The sequence below is a fragment of the Spermophilus citellus genome, assembly GCF_964194105.1.
Source record: "Spermophilus citellus genome assembly, chromosome: 2".
In the NCBI taxonomy this organism is placed as follows: Eukaryota; Metazoa; Chordata; class Mammalia; order Rodentia; family Sciuridae; genus Spermophilus; species Spermophilus citellus.
Genome location: NC_138183.1, coordinates 201,690,129 through 201,713,726, shown reverse-complemented (window position 1 = coordinate 201,713,726; position 23,598 = coordinate 201,690,129). Strand labels below are relative to the sequence as shown.

General features: G+C 36.4%; 1 protein-coding gene across 1 annotated transcript; it reads right to left on the bottom strand.

The window, feature by feature from the left end:
* Positions 1-5,674: 5,674 nt before the first annotated feature.
* LOC308641989 (olfactory receptor 8U3-like) lies at positions 5,675-6,610 on the bottom strand (the record flags this gene model as incomplete). Its single annotated transcript, XM_081280580.1, has 1 exon — positions 5,675-6,610. The coding sequence occupies one exon, from the start codon at positions 6,608-6,610 to the stop codon at positions 5,675-5,677; it is 936 nt and encodes a 311-aa protein (XP_081136706.1).
* Positions 6,611-23,598: the final 16,988 nt, after the last annotated feature.

Here is a 23,598-nt window from a genome sequence, read left to right as displayed (position 1 = left end):
CAGCTTTAGGTTCCTTCTTCTAAGGCTCCTGACCCCCTCCTCCTAGATCAGAGAGGGTGTGGAATTTCCATTCTTGCAGCCCTGCTGGAGGAAGGTAGAGAGCACTGCAGGGAAAGGGCATGGAGGAAGAGGTGTCTGTGGAACCTCGACCTCATTTCTGGGCTTAGTGCTAGTCCAAGAAAAGCCATGAAAGGAGCAGGAGGAAGTGAGATGCTTCCTCTATCACTGCCCCACAAAACACCCAGGCTACCACCCCACTGCTCACCTTGAATTGCTCTTTCAGAGGCTGCGGGGAGATCAGCAGAAGCTCAGAGCTGTCATTGATCTGGGAAGCGGAATGCTGCCCTCCACAGCTGCAGCTGTTACTTTTGGAGGCACTTCTCACAGCCAATTCAGCCTGTGAGCTGCATGGTTCAGGGTCAAAGGAAGGCCAGTAAAGGCTTATTATGGATTTATTATTATGAGTCTAGAAGACAGCTTTATTTCCAGGAGACACTGTCCATATTTCAAATCACTGACTTGCAAACAGATGTTGGGGCTGGTGCTCCTGAAGTTGGAAATGGCTGTACTAGTGTTTTCCAGACATGCAGATGAGGTGAAGGATTTCTGTTATTGGAGACATATGCAACTTTCACATTTTATCATAAAAATAGATGTAAAAACATTTTTTCAGAGGCTGGAGTTGTGGCTGAGAGGTAGCATGCTCGCCTACCATACATTAGTCACTAGGTTCGATCCTTAACACCACATAAATAAAATAAAGATATTATATCCACCTATAACTAAATATTAAAATTTTTTTTTCAGGCAAAGTTTTCCAAATAGTACAAATAGTAGCTCTGAATCAAAGATTCTAAAAGTTTAACAGTAGTCAGAATTGGTAGAGTCTGGTTATTAAAAGTGAATGCTTTGTATATTTATAATGCATTATAGTTTAGCATCCTCTATACTATTTTGTCCTTATGGTAACTGTGAGATACTATTTTCTTCACTTTCCAGATGAAGAAGGTAAAGCTCAGATGGGACAAGCCACTTAACTGATGGTGCAGTTCAGAGCAAATCCAGGACTCAACCTCTGACCTTGAATTTCCCTGTCCAATCTCCTGTCTCCCACATGTACTTTCAGAGGCCTGCTTCACCAAGCCCCCCACCACTTTTCTTTGGTAAGCAAAATATCCACTTCCTAGACCATTCACATTTTTAGGCCAGCATCATTTATTTTGCTTGCTTGGCCTGCAAGTATCTACTAATATTCTCTTACACTTCCTTAAATGTAGATTTATAGGCACTGTCAAGAGTCAGTTATAGATTTGATCACATAGGCATAGCCTTTTTTGATAAATTTAATTTTATATATAAGGAAATATAAGTAAGCCAGAGGATAAAAGCTTACCACATAGTATTTTGACAAGTAATTAAATCAGAGAGGAGAACTGTATTCCTAGGCTAGAACTGATAGAATTGCCATTTTGCACCTGCGGTCACTTTTGGATCCATTTGTGTGGTAAATCTAAAAAGAAAAGATAATCCAGAAATTTTAAAAGGTATACTTTCTTCATAAAATGACTACTCCTCCATACAAATAATATTAATCAGATTCCTTTCAATTTACTGCTTTATTATAATTGACTAATTTAAACTCTGCATCTAAAAGAGTTCTACAGAAAGCTAATGGCTAGTTTCACTAAGGCAAATGGTGAGAGAAGTAAAAAATGATTTATGATAGGTTTCATATGAAATAGGATATAGGGATAAAGAAAGTTGAAAATGGTTCTAAGAGAAAAGATCACAAAATGGGATTAAAAATTTTTTTCTTTGGAAAACCCAGAGATGGATCCAGGAGCTCTCCCTACTCCTGCCAAAGTTGATAGCATCCTTAGCTGAGGTGAGCCACAGGTGAGCTGGAGAGTGCTTGAGCCTTGTGGGTCCATCCCTTCTCTTCACACCACATCTAATGAAGTCAGCAAAAGTTATCACCATAGTAAGGAACCAAGCTGTTGGTTGTTAGGTGTCCTAGTGCCAGAGTGGTCAATGCCTTCACATAAGAAAAGCAGCTTCTGGGGATAAAACATTTATTGTTCAGACCACAGAATAAAACCTCTGGAAACTGTCAGGATGGTCAAGCTGCTTCCATTTGGCTTTTAAAAATAATGATCTCAGTCTTCCCTGTCTTGTCAGAGGTGCAAATTCTGGTTATGTATAAAATGTTTATATTTTCATAGCAACCTGGATGGCAGAGTAGGTTACACCTGTTACTTTCCCAGGAGCTTAAACTCTGACATCAGTGTCTTCTCATCTCTGGTGGATGTATTACTTAATTGCAGGCAGAGCCACTCTTAAAGCATGGGATTAACACTTTCCTTTTTTACCTTCTCATCGAAGAATGCCAGAACATCCTGGGCAGAGTTACATTTAAGATTTTTAAATGCCTAAGTTTTTCAAATACTTACATATCTAATAAACGTGAAGGAAAATGGAAAAGTTCTTGGTTCTTTCATTTTTCCTTTTTATGATGAACATAATAACAAAATCCTTTTGGCATGGTTTCTAGTCACGACAAATCAACAGAGTGGTCATAGGGGAGAAATAAGAAATTTAAATTTACACTGATTGAAAAATTCAGCATTTTGTGGACAAATCAGTTTATATATATGAATATGTCATATATTTCAGTTACATATTAGATTTGTTAGTGAAAAGTACCTATATGGTGAAAACTGGTAAATAAAATTCATATTTAGGATCACTATGAGGAAAGAGAATTTACACTTTATTTATATATGATAGCAAGTTTATTTTCACTGTCAGCGAAATATTGCATTCTTAAAATTCAGTAAATCTTCCACTATTTTGATAACATTTACATATTCAGAAAATATTTAGGGTTTAGGAATTAGTATAACTGTTATGTGTAACAGCCTCCATTATAAGCAGACAAAGGTACATAATCATGTTGTTTTCTTTTATGGCTTAAATATTATCATTTTAATATTATGTATATATGTAATACTCTACATACTTGGAAAAATGTAGATTATTGGAGAATTCTTGACCTAAGAACTTTCTTTATAAGGCTAGAGCCAGGGAGATAAATTTGTAAGGCAAGGAGTCTCAATGAGAAAAGAGAAAGAAGCTCAAAAGTAAGCTGATTCACATCCTTCCCCATACTTTATTCTTTGCTCTTAAGATCTTTGGGAAAATTTAGGAAAATATGGATTTATACACTTCACAATTTTTTAATACTTTATGCTTTGTTTTCCAGGAGAATCAAGGAAGTATGTTGAGCAAAGTATACAAATTCAACAACTGGGAAATCTCATGGAGAGGTTTCATGACTTATCTTCTTCAGTTTTCTCTGGGCAGGGGGGAAACAAAGCATTGAAAACTTTATATCAATATTCTTTTGAAATAATGAATATAATTAATTTGCTGAGAGGCATGTATTAAAATGTGATATGTAGTAGGGTTTTTTTCTCTCTTTAAATTAAACTGACTCAGAAAGAATTTGAGAGAAAAATTAAGAAATAAATGTAGCTTTTGATTAAAATCACAATTTTCCATCTAAGTGTTGGTACCAGCTCATCTTCTTTATCTCCATTAGTCACATTTTCCTATAGCAAAAGTCCTTTGTCTGTTGTGGTCCATTAACATATCCAGCTCCTACTATTTTCTTAATTATCAACTTCCCAAATGCATCACTTTCCCTGGTCAGATTGTATTGTTTCCTTTTTGTGTCTTCCTGCCTTATAGATAATAGCCTTGGTGGGGGGATATTAGAAAACAGACTTCCTATCTTAACTCCAGTAATTCCATTTTCTCTACCACTTTCCAACCACAGAACCAGCAATCATCATTGGGCGCCATGTCCACCCATCCAGTGGGATCAGGAATAAATACAGACGAGTTAAATCCAACTCAGCAAATAGCTATGTTGTGTCCATTCTGTGCCAGGAACTGTGGTAGGTGCTGGGGTACAAAGTGCAGAAGACAACCTACTTGGCCTCAAGAAACTCATGGACTATCACCCAGGCTCTTATCCTTTAGCATTCCTGATCCACTTTAATTATTCTCTCTTGCTCATTCCCTCTGCAACCTCTCCTGCCTTATGGACTTGCTACCTGCCTTTACTCACTCTGTTCCTTTATCCTGCTAGTATTTTTCTTTTTTTTTTCCTAGATACTTTTAGTTACAGAAGGACATAACTTTATTTATTTATTTTTTATGTGGTGCTGAGGATTGAACCCAATGCCTCATACGTGCTAGGCAAGCTGTCTACCACTGAGTCACAACCTCAGCCCGGTATTTTTCTTTTTAACTAGCACTAACACTTCATCTCCACATGACTAGGAATACAACTTGTAACCCATTCTTCAGAGGATCTTTCTGAACTAAGTAAAAACAATTTTAAATATTTAAATATTTTTATTCTCCTAAGTTACTCAATCACAAGCCACAATAAAGCAGAGATCCCATCTTATCATCTGAAGGGTTAACTTGGGGAAAACAGAATTAGTTTCTTGATTAATTTAAAACTTAATTGGAATCAATTGGTGAAATATTTTCTTAACCATTTATAAAATCACATAATAGTAATCACCTCTGAAAACAGCTCAGGGGAAACAATTGATGGTTTGTGGCAAATTTGTGTATCTTGAGAGTTATTTGGAAAGGACTGTTGAAATGAGACAGAAAAACCATGGAGTGTTCATATTCTTGCCTAAATAAAAACAAAAGTAAAGAAAATTTGTTTTTTCACCTATTCTCACAAGCTACAAGAATTTGTGTAGGTTTATTTCCAAGAAATTGGAATATGAGACCTATGGAAACAGAAAAAAAGAACATGGAAAGTACTGCAAACTAATGCATTTCTCTAGGTCATTCAAATTATTTAAGACGATTTTATTTCTCAGATATGGACACCCTGACCTGGCTACCTCAGGAAACTTTCCTCTTTTCCTTTCTTTTTCACCTTACTTTCCCCCACTGTCCACAAAAAAAAAAAAAAAAAAAGGAAAAACAAACTTTAACTGTACTTTGCAGAGACTAGAAAAATTAAACCCTGGCGGTTGAATAAATGACTTCCTTTAATATCTTTGAAATTACCCTAAACCCTCTCTTTACCTCTACTAATTAAACTTTCTTTTAAAATCAAACCCCACATATAACTGAACTACAGTTTTTTTCTTTACTTATTATGGCTACAATATTATTTTTGTTTACTTAAAGCATGCAATTTTCAACTATATTTGGATTAAATACACTTTTTGTGAGCTGGTCTTGAAATGTAACCACTACCTATAGCGATATATTATGAAGAAATGCTTTTTAAGACTAACAAATGACTTGGTACAATATAACCTGCTTTAAGCTGGAAAATGTTTCTAATAGCATTTTTTAAAATTGTAAGGGTTTTATACCCATGTTTATTAGTGTATAATCACCCAGAATGTTGCTTTTGAGGATTTTTTTTAAAAATTGAGAGCTTATATTGTTGTCAAATTAGTAGTAGCCACTTCATTTTCAATAGATGAAAGACAGACAATTATTGACATTATAGCTTGTAAATTAATCCTGATTAGTTCATGATGATTGGTTGGATTAACTTTCTATCACATTGGTTATACCGTGTCAGTATATCACACTTGCATACCACCACATTCTGATAACTTGCTCACTATGATTCTTTGCCCTCTAGCATTTTTTTCAGGGTGTTTTTTACTTCCGTATTCCTCAGGCTGTAGATCAGAGGATTAAGCATGGGAATCACAAGACTACAAAACACAGAGATCACTTTGTTGTATTTCCACGAATTCTCTGCTTTCGGTTGCTGCAGATACATGAAAAATAATGTCCCGTAAAAGATGGTGACCACAGTGAGGTGGGAGGCGCAGGTGGAAAATGCTTTGCACTTGCCCTCGGAAGACTGGATTTTTAAAATAGAGAAGAGGATGCAGATATAGGAGATGAGGACCATCAGGAGGGATCCAATGAGATTCACTGCAGAGAAGATCAGGAGCTGCTTCTCTTTGTTGTGGGTATCAGAGCACGAAAGGGCAAGAAGAGAAGGGTCAGCACAGTAGAAGTGGAGGATCATGTTGGAGTCGCAGAAAGACAACTGGAAAGTCAGGACGGTTTGTATCACAGAGTTCAGGAAGCCATAGGTGTAGACTCCTATCACCAACTCCTTGCAGACCCGCTGTGTCATAATGGCTGTGTAAATCAGAGGGTTGCAGATGGCCATGTAGCGGTCATAGGCCATTGTAGCCAAGAGGAAGCATTCGGTAGTTGCAAAAGCACTAGAGAAGTACAGCTGAGCAAAACAGCCAGAAAAGGAAATAGTTTTTTTCTTCACCAATAAATTCTGCAGCATCTTGGGTCCAATGGAAGATGAATAACAAAGATCAATGAATGCCAGGTGACTGAGAAAATAGTACATGGGGGTGTGGAGGCGCGAATCTGCATTGATGAGCAGGATCAGGCCAAGATTTCCCACTAGGGTGACGAGATAGATTACCAGGAACATCACAAAGAGGGGGAGCTGAAGCTCCGGATGGTCTGTGAATCCCATGAGGACAAATTCTGTCACTGTGGTTCGATTGCTTCTTGCCATTTTGGTCTCTTGCCTACTGTGGAAAAGAATGAATTAAAAAATAATTAGATACTTAAAAACAAAAGCTCCTTTGTCTTTGTTCCAGTACCAGATGATAAAAATTTGGCTTTACATTTCTAAGAGTTAAAGGTTGTCCCTTTCATGGGACTTTATTTTGCTAAAATACATTTAGAATGTTTGAGCTCATTTCTTTATGGAATAGGAGGCATAATTTTTCTAGAACAGGGTCTATTTTCATGTTAACAGTGAAAATACTTTCAGTTCCTTTCAATAAATGTGTATCTCTGGGTCCCACTTGGGACAGGATAGCATGCTTGGTGTTGGGTGGAGATCGAATACTACATTGTCTTTGTTCTCATGGAGTCTAATTCCTCAAAGAAGAGCGACCTGGGTATGACTAGAGATGTACAGAGTGATGTAGGACTTAGGAGGGAGAGATTGAATGGGGATGGTGTAAATAGAAAAAGCTTCATTCAGTTCTTGTCCACTTACCAAACATATTGCACATCTATAATGTGCCAGATGCTATCCTAAATGAAGATGACACAAAAATGAATAAAACATGTCTGTCTTTAGTGAGTTCACAGGCTAGTAGGAAAAATACATATATAAATAACTAGTTGCAATTCAGTGTGGATAGTACTATGAAGAGAGAAATCCCCTAATTCCACTTATCTACTGAAAGGGTGTTGTGCCTGTGTGTGTGTGTGTGTGTGTGTGTGTGTGTGTAGGATCAAAAATCTTTAAAGAGACAACACTGAATTATATTCACTATTAGGCTGAATATTTTAAATTATAAATGCAATATGTTCACTTGGTAAAAATTTCACATAGTACAGAGGGATATAAATAAAAGAAAAAAAACCCCTGAAAACAAAAACAACCCCCCCGCCCCAGTGTTCTCCATACTACCTCCAATATAATTGCTTAATGGTGAACAGTTCCTTCTGTATCCTAAAGATTTGATGTAGATTTGATACACACACATGCACGCACACATTTTTCCTACATAAATGTGATCATATAATTTTGTACCTTGCTTCTTTTTACACTTTGCAGTATTTCCAAATTCATGATATTCCTTTTGTAGCTGTATCATAACTTAATAATGTATTCCCTCTTATTGGACATTTAAATGTTTATAATTTTTGTTAGTTTTTTTTTCTATTTCAAAGCTGGAATAAACATCCGCATGCATGTATATGAATAGAGGTTAACTTTTGAAAGTAGAGTATGGGTCAAAATGTGTACATTCATTTTTTTCTTTTGATGGTGATTGACAAGTTAAATCAGCTCTTTGATTTGCATATTACAATTATTTTTCAGTTTTTCACTTGAACTTTAATGTTGGTATGGCAGTTTTTGTTTGTGCTAGGCAGGAAGTTTTAAATGGTTTGATGTCAAATGTTTTTCTTTTCTTTTTTTTTAAGAGAGAGAGAGAGAGAGAAGAGAGAGAGAATTTTTTTTAATATTTATTTTTTAGTTTTTTCGGCGGACATAACATCTTTGTATGTGGTGCTGAGGATTGAACCCGGGCTGCACGCATGTCAGGCGAGCGCGCTACCGCTTGAGCCACATCCCCAGCCCAAATGTTTTTCTTTTTGACTTCTGATTTTCATGACACAGTAGATAAACATTTTTCAATTTCATATTATTAAAAAATTATTTCTTGTTTCATTCTAGATTTGAATCACCATCCATTCTCCCACCTATGTCCTACATCACTAGATTCATTGGAATTTAACTTTGATGTAACCAATGAGGTAATCAACTCTTTATATTTATTTCTCCAAATTGCTAGTCAAGTGTCCTAATGCAACTTATTGGTAAAATAATTTTCCTGCCAATTCTATTGATTTAAAATTCTAGCCTTATTGTATACTAAAACATCCATAAGTACTTGAGTCAATTATTTTGCAGTGTCATCTAGAACAATGACCAAACTTTGAATATAATAGTTATGTTCATTTTAATATGTGATAGAGATATTCTCATATGTATAATTTTCCATATTAACTTTAGCATTATTTTATTAAATTCTATACCATTTGCTTTTTAAATGCAGTTTAATTGACTTGAGATATTAATTCTGGAAGGATTGACATCATTAAAATAAAAAAATAATTTTCATTCCTATAAATAAGGTATATATTTCATTTATTAAAATTTTTCTTAAACAGAGTTTTAATGTTTTCTTTAAACTTTTTAGATACATACCATATGTATTTCTTTAAAGTGTATTCATAGATATTTTATCTTTTTGTCACTACTGATGAAGTCTTATTTTCTTATTTTATCTTTCATGTTGTGGTCTAAGTATTGTTTACATATAGAAAAGCTATTAATTTTTGGGCTGGGGATGTGGCTCAAGTGGTAGCGTGCTGGCCTGGCATGCACGAGGCACTGGGTTCCATCCTCAGCACCACATAAAAAATAAATAAAGATATTGTGTCCACCTAAAATTATAAAAAAAAGAAAAGAAAAAAACTAAAAAAAAGAAAAGCTATTAATTTTTATAAATAAAATTTATAGCTACCTTTCTTATATAGTTTCTTATCATTTAAAATTGTTTCTTTAGTTGATTATCTTGAGTTTTCAAATACATATTCCTATAATATGAAAAAGATGTGACTTTCTTTACTCATTTCTAAATAGTAGTATCTTTCATTCCTTTCTCTTCTCTGCTTGTATTAGCTAGTACTTCCAGAGCAATGTTAAAAAATTAGTGACAATGGTGGTAATTTTTACCTTTTATCTTCAGAAATACAAGGAGATGCTCAGGGCTTATAGACAGAGGGGAATACCCTATGTTACTGAGGTGTGAAAAAGACCAGACATTAAAAACTGTAAATATGTGGTGTAGTTAAGAGCAGTCTTCCTAGGAGTGAGCATGTGTTTGACATTGGCTGAGCGTAGTGCAAGAATAACAAATGGAGCTGGGCCCGGTGGCACAGGCCTATAATCCCACTGACTTGGGAGGGCAAAGCAGGAGGATTGCAAGTTCAAAGCCAGCTTTGCAACTTAGAGAGGGATTAAGCAACTTAGTGAGACCCTGTCTCAAAACAAAATTAGAAATAAAAATGAAAAAGGGGCTAGATATGTTGCTCAGTAGTTAAACACCCCTAGGTTTTAATCCCCAGCAGAAAAACAAACAAAACAAAGCAAGAAACAACAACAAAGGAGGCCCACGAACCTATATGTGCTAAAAATATTTAAAAGTTAATGAGCAATACAGCAAATTAATAAAATATATTCTGTTCTCCCCCTTAACAAAGATACATTTAAAATACCCTGGAAAGCAGATCCTTGGGATCCTTACAGTTCTGGGCTGGAATGCAGTGATATGAGGAGAACTATTTCCAACCCTGACACAGGGCTGCATAGGCCAGGACATGCCAGCTAGCAAGGATGAGCTTTGTTTACACCCCTGTAAACAGCCAACACTTGGCCAACCTAGGTCTAGGTGTGAGAATATCAACAGCATGATTCACCCTTATAAGGGTGATCTGGGAAAGAGGCTCTGTAGGCTCAAGGAGTGAGCTGGAGCCTTTTGGACACGGAATTGCAGGATACTATTACTGACAAGGTGGTCTAAAAGGGCTGGTTAGCAATGGCTTTGAGCGACCAGATTCCTTTGGCATCATAGATTCTTTGGCCCATGGCATATGGTGCACTAGGAAGTGTCTCAAAATAGCTCTAATATTTGGGGACAAGGCAGGGTTCCTTCATGTTGGGATCTAAGAGTAATACTGCCTGTGAGTGAATGATGAGAAACATGTTTTGGGATGCATATCTAGACTGAATGACTGAGGGTCTGATATTCCATTTTGTGTTTGGTTCATACCCTATAGGAAACAGGCAGCCTTTAAAATAAACTGAGATGGCCATTGGAATATGGAAGGACTCTTGGAGAGTGCAAGATATTCAAGGCAAGTATTTTAGGTTGAACAACTAAGTAGGAAGTTGAGTCAGAAGAGCTCAGAGCACATTCAGGGAACTGTGAACATCCTTTTGGGAAAGAGCAAGTATATATGGAAAAGACTAGTGGAAGATAAACTGTTGGGGTTGGGACCATACTGTGAAAAGCTTTAAATGATAAAGAAATTTAATAACCAGTTCAGTGGTGAACATGGACCCACTAAACATTTGGACTTAGAATGACCTGATCATTATTCCCCTTTCAGGGAATTAATTTGATATTGTGTTATGTGGTAGACTTAAGAGAGAGAGAGAGAGAGAGAGCTATCAGTAAGGACACCAGCTGGTATGTTTTCTATGTAAGAGGGATAAGGATTTGAACTAAAGACCAAAGATAGGAATGAAGAAAGGAAATAAGCATGAGCAATATCTCAAACACAGTGTCTATATCAATGGCAATTGATTGAAACAAGGAGACCAGGAGAATGATAATATGAGAACTGAATTGACTGTTTAATTTTGCCACATCTCTTTCATAAGGAGATATGACACATTTTAAATACACACACACACAAACACACACTCAAACTCACATATGTACACGTGTACCAAAATTCATATTATAAAGTTCAAAAGAAGAAGATGTAATTGAGAGAAAGAAAAGGAAGTGAATTTCCCCCACTGTATTTGTTTAACAATGTTGCTGTAAGGTAGTGATTTTAGTAGCAATAGAAAGTCTGGTCCAGGAATGAATTAGGAGGAAAGGAATTTTGAAAGTTATTTGAGGACATGGTGGACACCATTGCACAGTAAGAGCTGGTGATCCTGATTTGGAAGTCACTGGTATAGATGTGGGAACAACTAAGATCACTCAGGGAGAGAGGAACGGAAGGGAGGGTGGGGAAGAGAGGGGGAGAAAGAGAGAGATTTGTTCCTCTTGATTTGTTCAGGCACATTTGACATTTATTATTGAGCTTAACTGATACATCCAATGTTTGATAATTCAGAGTGTTGTTTTGTTCCTTATCATTATTCACTGTGTATGAATGATTCAGACAACTTTGTTAAGAGAGAGAGAGAGAGAGAGAGAGAGAGAGAGAGAGAGAGAGAGAGAGAGAGAGAGATACATATGCAAGTAACAGGTGAAAGCAAATGTTCCAGGACAGAAATTTGGGGAGAATGGATCATTAATGGCTGACAAGAGGAGTCAGCAAGTTTTAGGGAAGGGCCTTTTAAATATAGGCATTCTTGACATTCCTGGCTTTTGGCATATGTGACCTCTCTCAACAAAAGCTTGAGATCTTCAGCCAATCTCTTAAACCATCTACTCAGTGAAAAGGTGCCTGTAAAATATTTGTTGTTCGGAATTCTGTGCTATCTAACGGTGGAAAAGCATTCTTTTGGATTCAGTTCTAGAATTGATCAAGCCATCCCAGCATTCAAAATGTGACAGTTCCCATTCAAACAGGCTTGGGAAGGTTTAATACTTCTGGAAGAGTCCAAAGGCCAGTGTGCAGATTCCAGCTGCATTTAACAGCTGTCACATGACAGAAGATCTTTTCTCTTAGCTCTTATTGATGTGATTTCATATTTGCCTGCATAGTTCCTAAGACATGGTTAAAACATTTTAATTGGAAGTTTTAAAAAATTAAAAAATTACTATGCCATTGCCTAAATATTTATTCATCATTCATCATATGGAAATATTCTTCTGCAATCCAAAAAACTTCTACTTGAATTCATTTCTAAGTTTGAGGATTACTGATAATATAAATGTTTAATCTATTAGTTCTTAGAATACAACTAGACCTGATGATAAATTTCTGGAAAAACAACAAAATAAAATAAAACTCTAGTAATAAATATTTGACTTTCAATTTTCTACCTATGAAAAAATTTATGGTTCCCCCCCTTAAAAAGAAAATTCTGGCTACTGAGATTTAACTAACTCAAACCAAATGATAATAACTGCTGGCTATTGGAATACTTTAAATGCATCAAAATTCATTCTGTTATATGTATTATTTTATTTAATATAAAATTGTTATTTTCCCCATTTTCTTAGAGAGGAAATTGAGATGTAGTTTGTCAAATTCATAAAGTCATAGAGAGAGAATTTAAGACAGGCAGGCTAATTCTAGATCCCTCAGCCTAAATGATACTGTCTTTCCATTTATGATTTCTCAGTATTTATTTATTTCATGAGCATTTTCTTATAAAGATATGAGAAAATTTGAGGCATATTAAGATAAGTTCAATAACACTTCCTCTTGATTTGTTCAGGCCCATTTGACATTTACTATTGAGCTTAACTGATACATCCAATGTTTGATAATTCAGAATGTTGTTTTGTTCCTTATCACTATTTACTATGTATGAATGATTCAGACAACTTTGTTGAGTAGCCTAAGAAGTATTAAACTGCAGAGGAGGGGCACATGAACTACTTTGAGAATCTGATGAAAGCTAAGTATCTGTTCCTAGGAAATTTTCACTCATAAACATTTTTATGCAGTTTCAAAGGCTTCATAAGTTTATTAGGTCCCTGCTATGTTTTCCTCACAGAATAACTCATGGACAAAAAAAGATCCCAGCTTTTCCAAGTAAGAGCCAACCATCCTTCATACTTCATCCCTGACAGAAGCAAAACACCCCATCTTCCTCACAGCCCTGTCACTGATACCCTTTTCTCGGCTGCTTGTGGTTTTTGCCTTAGAAGTAAATACAACTTACCGGACACCTTTTGGACAGTTAGTCAGGATTCCGAATGCACCAGAAGCATTTAATTGGTGTGTTTCCAGTTCCACAAACAAGCCTCTTCATGTCTGCCTGGAAGGCTTGATTTCTGTGTTCCACTCTGACAAGCCTGTGAATATTTATAAAGGGTAATGAGTCTGTTACCTTTTGTTATTCCAGAGCTTTCTGGGTACCAAGGGAACAGTGTATGCAGAGTTTTGTGAGACATTTTACATTTGATTTAAATCACCCTTGGGAATTAAAATATATGAATCATCCTGGTAGCTACCTGTGACTCAGGTTGTGATGCTTTGGCCCAGGACAACTCCCAAGTTCAGAACCTTTGGTGTGAGACTAAGACATGCTAAGATACAGTCCTTGCCCTTGCAGTAGGTGGGCTTGAAGTTGCAGCTGAGGTGCGAGTTTCATGAATATTTTATGGGGAGCTAGGTAATAATATGCAAAGATTATATACCTAGCATGCATATAATTCCAGATTCTGGGTTTTTTTTTTGACTCAATGACAATGGAAGCTAAATTGAAGCAGGTGAGCAAACATGCAGGGAAGGCTTTTATTGGGGCTTCCATAAAGGAAGAGAGACATAGCTCTGAAAGAAGTTGTCAGGCTGGCTCCCTGAACGAGAGAAGGGAGCTCATTTTATTGATTGCTTATAGGTGTGGAAATATGAATTGGCTTTAGGTGTATCAGTTCCAACATTTTTTCCTGTGCTAAAGATGAGTTACTGTAGCTGGTCAAGAGAATGCATACAGGGCACCCTGACCTCAAGGATGCACAGCTGGTTGAATGTGGCACACACCAGGCATCCTGGGGCCTGATGTCAGGTCCTGGGTCAAGGCCTAGGAGTGCATTTTCCCATATCCCTATAGTGGTCCTTCTCTTACACATACTGTATATATTTGCTTGCAAAGAAAAGATGATCTTTGCTAGAGTATCACAGCTGGTAATGTTAGAGAAAAGTAGTCTTTAATTCTCCTATTTCTTATGAACCAAAATAAGGAATAAAATCATACTCAAAACCACATCATAGACTAAATGTTTTAATGGTCCCTTAGGCCTCCTTTCCTGTTTCTCTCCCTTACCCCCATTCCTCTCTGGATTGATATTGGGCCAGTAAATACCTCCTGATGTGGTCAGGATCAGTTTCTCAATGCATCTGGTCTTTCCTTGTGGTCACTTGGAAATAAAGGGTTAGAATCTAGTCCTCTACTATATCCCGTAAAGTGCAGAGTATGTGGTTTTCAACCTTGGCATTTAAGGCAAGCAGAGCTTTCTCCAATTAGAAGGCACATCTTATATCCCTCAGCATTTCCTAAGTTCATTAATTCATACCAGAGAAGGTAGGGAAGCTGAAAGAAAAGTCTACTTGAGTTAGATCTGAAGGTGTGGTGTGAGTGGCCTTTTCTAGTAAAGTTTTCCATTTTAAGGAACTTGAAGCAGACAAATCTATGACTTGCCATTCTAGTTAGAGTAGAGAATTTCTAAGTGGAGAGTGAAATATAAGTTTGATTTACTAACTGAAGAAGTCCATGATTTTGTAAATGCTGTATTTGATTCCAACATAGTCTACCTTAACAATAAGTAATGGGCATTTTGTTTCTGGAATCCTAGGACTGTACTTCTATCTTGATTAGTGACTGAAGGGGCTGGAGTAATGGACAAAGGCAGGAGTTCATTTGAACCACTGCCATATATGTTACATTCTCTCACTATCATTTCACTGTCTAGTCCCGGTTCAAATGTTAGATCAATGCATTTTCTGCAGAATTGATTTTTCTATGGAATTCTTATTCCATAATGAGCCAATTGTAGAAATTGAATATCTTGGGGAAAATCTAGGCAGGTCTTCTAAAGGCTGGGTTTGCAGGAAGCAGATACAGATCTTGTCTGGGTGAGTGTCAGTAGGGGAAAAAAAAGAGGGAGAAATTGATACTTTGGGTTTCAGGGAGGAGAGTGACCATGATACTATGCTCCACTGCTCAGCTAAACCAGGAAAGAGAAGTCCCTAGTCTAGGAGAGTCAGATAGTCACCAGTGAGGTTCTAAAGAAGGGAAAGATGTTTCTAAGGAACTGCTGAGTCAAGAAACTCAATTCTAGTTTCGAGGAAGGAGTTGTATTAAAGGAAGTTGCACACGTAGTTCACACATTCAGCAGAGGACACTCTTTGAGAAAGAGCATTCTCTAGATTATAAGAATCTTGGAAATGTTAATCCTTAAGGGTTACCAGTAAAAATGCCAAGGGTATAACTCAAAACAAGAGACATTTTGTTCTCCCACAACCAGGAACTCATATGGATTTGATGATTCTTTCATAGGAATGAGAGTTGGTGGAGACTCTGAATTACTGGATTTGCCCTGGGGTAGCCCATGTGCTGTTACATTTGGTTTGAGGCTTAAGCATTTTACTATAGAACAAGATGGTAATATATTTTGAAATTTCTTTGGTCAAGGATTATTTCTATAAAGGCAAATATTTATTAATACATATTAATTATGTAGAGAATGAGTTTTATTGTAGCATATTTGTACATACTGTAGCATATTTGTACATACACAGAGCACATTTTGATCATTCCCATTCCCCTATTACCTGGCCCTCCCCTCCCATCCTTTCACTCAGTCCTCTGCTCTGATAGTTTTCCTTCTACTTTTATATTGTCTTTTTTCTTATATTCCACATATGAGATAACCGTCATTTTGAGTCTGGTTTATTTCACTTAACATGATGATCTCCAGTTCCATCCATCCATTTTCCCCACAAATTACATGATCTCATTCTTTTTTTATGGCAGAGTAATACCAATTGTGTATATAGATCACATTTTCTTTGTTCATTCATCTGTTGATGGGTATACAGGTTGATTCCATACCTTGAATATTGTGAGTTGTGCTGCAATAAATGTGGTATGTAGGTACTTCAATGGTATTGTGACTTTAATTTCTTCAGATGTGTGTGTGTGTGTGTGTGTGTGTGTGTGTGTGTATATATATATATATATATATATATAGAGAGAGAGAGAGAGAGAGAGAGAGGTGGGGGGAGTGCTATAGCAAGATCAGAAGATAGTTCTACTTTTAGTTTTTTTAAGAAACTGCTATACTTATTTCCATAGTGGCTTACTGATAGTATATACTAGTTCCTCTCCCCCCAGCCTCATCATAAAATTTATTGTTTTTTGTACTCTTGATGATTGCTATTCTCCCTGGGGTGAGATGGAATCTCATTATAGTTTTGATTTGCATTTTCTTATGGCTGAAGATGTTAAACATTTTTTTTAAATTTATTTTTGGTCATTTGTACTTCTTTTGAGAAGTGTCTATTAAGTTCATTTGCCCATTTATTGATTTGGTTGTTTGGTGTTAAGTTTTTTTTAATTCTTTATATATTCTGGAAATTAATTATCCATGAGAAGAGTAGCTGGCAGAAAATTTCGCCCTTGTAGGCTGTCCTTTGACTATGTTAATTTTTTTATTTTCTGTGCAGAAACTTTTAAATTTGATGCAATAATTTTTTTGTCAATTCTTGGTATATTATTTTCTGAGCTGTTAGGAATCTTATTCAGTAATTGTTGCCTGTGTGTGTATCTTGAAGTGTTTTCTACTAGAAATTTCAAAATTTCAGGTCTTATACTTAGATTCTTGATCCATTTTGAATTGATTGTTTTATACAGGGTGAGAGAGAAGGATCTAGTTTCAGTCTTCTACATATGGATATCCAATTTTCCAACCACAATTTGTTAAAGAGGCTGTCTTTTTTCTAATGTATGTGTTTAACCCCTTTGTCCAATTAGATGGTTGTAGCTGCATTGATGTATTTCTGTGTCCTCTTTTTCTGTTCCATTGGTCGGTGTGTCTATTTGTATATCAGTACCATACTGCTATTATTATTATATTTTACTATGGCTTTGAAGTATATTTTCAAATCAAGCATTGTGACAGTTCCAACATTCCCCGTTTTTCCCCTTAGGGTACAAAGGCAATTTTCAATGTGTGGTTAAAAAGGCTTTCTTTAAAAGGTCTCATTTATATTATTCTACTTTCCCTATTTGTAAGTCAACTTCTATTTGCTTAAAGCCTAGATTTCTACCATTCCTGGATTCTTCTGGATTTCTCACTTTTGCTCAGAATGTGACTGACCCAAAGACTAATTTCAATCCTGCCATCTATCCCTGAATGAAACTCTTTCAGAGGTGGGCCAAACTATAGATTCAGATGGTATTTATCAGTCATCAATAAAACATGTAGCAGAGATTTTTTAAATTTTGTTTAAAAATGCCAGATTTATTTAATTTCAAAAAGCCAGATATGTTCAGGATTTAAAAGGGAAAAATGAGTGTTTCTTAGAACTTGTAATTCCTGTTTAAATATATATGCAGTTTCCACATTCATGAATTCAACCAACTATAAACTGAAGATATTTGAAAAAAATTGCATTTGTACTGAAAACGTACAGACTTTTTTCTTATCATTAGTCCATAAACAATACAGTATAACAACTATTTACATAACATTTATGTTGTATTAGGTATTATAAATAACCTAGGTATGATTTTAAGTACATAGGAGAATATAAATAGGTTATATGCAAATAGTACAACATTTTATATAAGGGACTTGAGTATCCTCAGATTCTGGTATCCATGGAGGATCAGGGAACAAATACCAAGGGCTGACTATATATATATATATATATATATATATATATATATATATATATATATATATATACACACATACATACATACACGAGGTTAAGAATTAATGACATCTCCCCTCATTGCTCTAATGTCCCATTATCTTGGGATATGGAATGACTTGCAGGTGTATCAGTCTGACTGCTGACTGCTGGGGAAGTAGGGATGGACAGAGATAGTATCTCATCTTTGAGTCCTCTGGGGTTTTGTCTTCAATTCTGTACCTCATCTTCAGTTCTAAATATAGGAGATATGAGTCCCTGGACTAATCCTTAAACTCGATATCATCTCTAAAATTGACTATGAGCAATTGCCGCTCTGTTCCCTGAAGAGTCATTAAGCCATCTACTCTGAGCCAGCTTATCCAAACCCGAAGTCTAGTTTCAGGTAAACAAGATCAAAGGGAAGTTATTGTCCTAATGAGCTTGAGAGTGTCTTTGTTTATGATTGCCATAAGATGTTAGCCCCTGTTTGAGATCACAGCCAGTATGCTAGTAGGGCTGAATGAAAGCGATAATAAAATAAAAGTAACAGCAATCAGTAGTAATATTAATAAATTAGTTCTAGTTTTGTGATTAGAGGTGAAAACTCTGAGGCCATACCACCAGGAATGGAATCCAAGCTTGTCCACTAATAAGTGGACCCATATGTTCTTTGGCAAGTTACTTAACCTTTTTGTGTTTCTACTTCCTCAGCTGTCAAGTTGATATAATAACAATACTTGTCAGTGGAGTGTTGAAAACATTAAATTAATTAAAACATTAAATGCACTGTTGTTGGGGCTGGGGATGTGGCTCAAGCGGTAACACTCTCGCCTGGCATGCGAGGGGCACTGGGTTCGATCCTCAGCACCACATTAAAAAAAAAAATAAAGTTGTTGTGTCCACCAAAAACTAAAAAATAAACATTAAAATCTCTCTCTCTCTCTCTCTCTCTCTCTCTCTCTCTCTCTCTCTCTCTTTAAAAAAATTCTCTCTTTTCTCTCTCTCTAAAAAACAGTGTGCTGTTGTTTTCATGATATTAATGTTATCTAATAAAATGAGTACTTGTGCCAAATGCTATGTTCTTAACACTCTTCTAAGTTCTTTACACATATTATCTCAGTTAATCAACGATATGTCTATTGTCTTCACTATTTAGACAAGGGATTTGAGTACTTTAAAGAAACTTGGCTAACATCACAAGGTGAATAAGTGGGTGGTTGAAGTGGGATTTGAAACAGGCAGCCAGAAGAAAGAGCTCAGATCTTTCTTCTTTAATGTTGTTCTGCCTCCTGTCAGCTACATGGTGCTTTTAAAATGATATTAACTACTGTACATTCATTTATACTGTCACATTTAAATAACTCCATTTGTAATCATTCTGTATAAATGATTGAGGAATATCTAAATAAAAACTCTCATCCATTTGATTTTACTCAGTGAGCAATGTTGCTGCTCTTCTCTATGTATTGACTAGCTTATGAAAACATTACTGTGTGTGTGCATATCAGTCAGTGAGAGTCTTCAATTGCAGGCAACAGAAACAGACTCTGGATATTTTCAGAAAATTAGGAGTGACCAGGAATACTGGAGAGTCAGGTTCAGGCTGTGCCTCAATCCCTGTGAAGAACTGGTCAGGTGAGGACACCACTGCAGCTGCTGCTAAGGACTCAGGCTGCAGATTGTTGCCCCAAGTGCTATCATGCCTCATGCTGGGCACTGAGGACACTAACATCAGCCCCACTGCCCCAGGCACTTTATCCTACTGCTCCAAAAATCCTGCTAGAATCTGTGCTGCAATTTTATTGGGTGTATTTGATTCTAATTTCCTTTGCTTGCCCTATTGGCTGGGATGAGCAGATCCAGGAGCATCCATTCGGACTTTCTCACGTAATAGCCCAATTTCATGGATGAAGGAGTTAATATGGCGCTAATTTTGGCAGTAAATATATTTCAATTATAGATCTGGGCAGTATTGGGCTCACAATAAGGTAAAATTAAGTAAAAATTCTGCTTATCTTGTACCTGTAAGCATTTTCCCTGATTGGTGGACTATAGTGGACTTTCAAAGATGAGTGTAGTTCAGAAAGTTCTTAGTGTGTAAGAACCCCTGAAAGTTCTGGATATTTTTCTTTATCATTAATAGTTACCTTTAAATGTCCTTAAATCTATTTGGAATAGATGAAGAATGAGAGTCACAGAATGTATATGTGATATTATTGCAAGACTTTTACTCAAGGCCATAGCCTCTCCTTAATCCATAGGACTCTGAATCTATGTATTGATTTAGGTCTGAGAATGAAGGGAGGATATCTCAGTACATTATATGGTGTTTCAAATCAGGCCTCTGCTCTTTGACCCTAGAGTATGTTGAGTCATACACATTGAGCAAAGCCTTACTGATTTGCCCACCCATGGATAACACCTCAAAGATTTCTGTAAGTCAAACATTTTTAGATGTCATTATGATTGTCCTATCAACCTTGATGTGGTGCTTTTAGCACACATATGATTTCTGCTACTTGGGGCTTTGGTATCATTGAAATTGGGTCTCATTTTAGATGTGGTATCTCCTTTTCATATCCCTGGGCTACAGATAATAGTTACAACAGTACTTCTTTAAATTCTTATGCTCCTTCACCAATTAATTTCTTAATACCATGAAATAGGGGGCTGGGATAGAGCTCAGCTGGTAGAGAGCTTGCCTTGCATGCACAAGGCCCTGGGTTCAATCCCAGCTCCGAAAAAAAAAAAAAAAAGAATACCATGAAATAGAAGATTCATCTGAGTTCTTTTTAAAATGTATACATGGGCTACGTACATAACATGCACATGATACACAGCTAAAGATTTAGTGATTTTACTTCTTTCTAAAAAACACTTAGTTTTGTTGATTGTTTTAGCTTTTTTGCTGATCTGACCAAAAGACTTGACAAGAACAACTACAGGAGGAAAATTGTATTTGGGGTTCATGGTTTCAGAGGCCTCAATCCATAGATGGCTGGCTTCATTCCTCAGAACTCAAGGTGAGACAGAACATAATGGTGGAGGAAAGCAGCTCACCAGAAAGCAGAGAGAACTCTGCTTATCAAGGACAAAATATATTCCCTAAAGGCATGCCTCCAAGGTCCCACCTCCTTCAGCCACACCCGACCAGCCTACAGTTACCACTCAGTTAATACTTATCAGAGGATAAATTCACGGATTGGGTTAAGGCTCTCATAATCCAATCATTTCACCTCTAAACCTTCTCTCATCATCTCACACATGAGCTTTTGAGGGACACCTCACATCTAAACCATACTATTGACATTTTCTATGGTTTCTTTCTATCTTTTAAACTTTTCCTTTTGTTGTGTATTGTTCCTTTTGTTGTGTATTGTTTTCTTGACATCTTGAGTTTTTAAGATGTCAATCAGTGTTCTTCTGTAGCTTGTTGAACTTCCTCGAAACCATTATTTTGAATTCCTAGGTCTTCATTTCTTTGTAATCATTCTCTTGAAAATTATTGTTACTTTAATGGTATCATTTATTTGGTTTCTTGTTTCTTGTAGCCTTCTGTTGATCAATGTGCAGTTGATGGAGCAGTTGCCTCTTTCAGACTTCACTGACTGATTTTGGTGGGTCAGGATCTTCAACTGTGAGTGGGTACAAGGTGATAGCTGGGTGGAGTGTAGCTGTTTCATGGCTGAAACCATACACTCTGCACAAGGTCTGGCTTATATGCTCCCAAGTGGTGGTGGTGGCATGAATGTTTGATGGGTGAGTGACCGTGTAATAGTCATGCAATTGTGTCTAGGCACCTAAATGTAGAGAATAACTACAGAGTTGGATTTTGGATTATGGGTATACACAGAGCAGCCACAGAGACAGAGTCTGAAGTGCAGTACACACAGATCTGGGAAAGTGTAGGGTTGAGTGTGTGGCAGCTCTTGACCCCAGGTTGTACAATGGTAGCTAATTCTGATGAGGGTGGGGATGGAGGAGTGCTCCCTCTCCTGGAGGTCCATAGCAGCAGTGACGGCTGGTTACTTGAGTGGTGAAAGTTGTGGGTGTCCTCTGCAGAGCTGGCTGCTGGGGTCAGTGCCAATGAACATTGCAGGGCCCTCTCCTGTGAAATCTGTGGAGAGTTCACAGTTGTCCTGGGGACTATTAATGTCTTCAGCAGTAAAGACTATGAAAAGCCGCCTCCAAGCAGGCCACTGGGCACCATGGTGACAACCACTGAACGATTCAGATAGCGCCCACACTTCTTCCTTGTTTCTATCCCTCTCCAGACAAATCCACTAAGCCAGTCACTGGGATGTCCATAAAATTTTGTTTTTATTCTGATAAGACCACTGTGATTATAGAAACACATATAATAGAATTTGTTCTCATCCATCGTAAAAACAAATCAAGTGAGTAAAATTCAATTTGTTCAAATAGGTTTTGAATGTAGGTGATTCCATTTTGTATTTCTGAAAAATAGAAAATTATCCCAGGTCTTTTGCCCTGTTACCCAGGGAATAAGTCAGAAGAAAAATAAAACATAAAATGAAGTTAACTCTGAGTTATTTCATGAGAGAATAAAAGAATGATATTTTATAAGAATAAAATAATTCAACCATTTAAGATATTTAAAATGAATAAAATATCTGGATATTTGAGACTTGATAAAGAATAAATCCACTATAACTGGATCCCCAATCAACATACTGCCATTCAAATTTTAGACAATTTTATAATTTTCTTTTTTCTTTTTTTTTTTTTTTTACTTCACAGCTATTTATTTTATATTTTCCAAATAATCATATGGTTGATGCAAGATACTAACATATACATTTCATGAAAGAGAAAATAAGAGAGTTTAATCAACTCTACAACATGAATAGCCACATAAGGAAACAGAAAAATGCAAAACTATGTGTACAAATATGAAGAAATTATTTTTAATCCTTGGCTTGGCTTGGAATGTTATATATGCAATCTAATTTAAACCTGGAGTATCTCTATATAGAGAGTATATCTATATAGAGAGTTCCTCTATATAGACGCTAATTCACTTTTACTTCTAGAGAACAGGCATTTGTTTTTGCCTATCTACATTTCACTTGGGAAAACCTGACAAGCCTTAAAATCTCAATGCAAACAACTGTCATCTAAAATATTAATTCATTTACCTATTCTCCTTGGTCTCCATTATCACTTCTGAAATGTTTGTCCTTGAAAACCATGAAAGTACTTTTCTTCCTTCTGTTTAAGTCTTTTGCTTGTCTTGTCTTTAAATGTGCACTCCAAGTTCAGCTCTTCCTGGCTGGTGAAAAGCTGGTTTTTGCCTTCAACATCCTTTCATCATCTGATGTCAGAAAACATCCTTGTGTTTCGTGTCTGCGTTTCTTAAAGTGTGACACGCCAGTCTGATAATGACTGCCTTCTGATCCAGTAACCCACGGAAGTTCTTAATGTAAAACACTGGATTGGCTAAGAGTTCTTGGCTTTTCCCCAAAACAAAATTAAATTTTTTTTTTGATTGAAAAAAGTTTTTAATGGCCCAGTGTATGTTCTTCCATTAAAAATGTATCATGTGTCCTTGTAAAACATCTGTATTCTGTTGGTGCGGCTCTCTACAATGGCTTCATTCCTTGAAGCTAGTTGGCT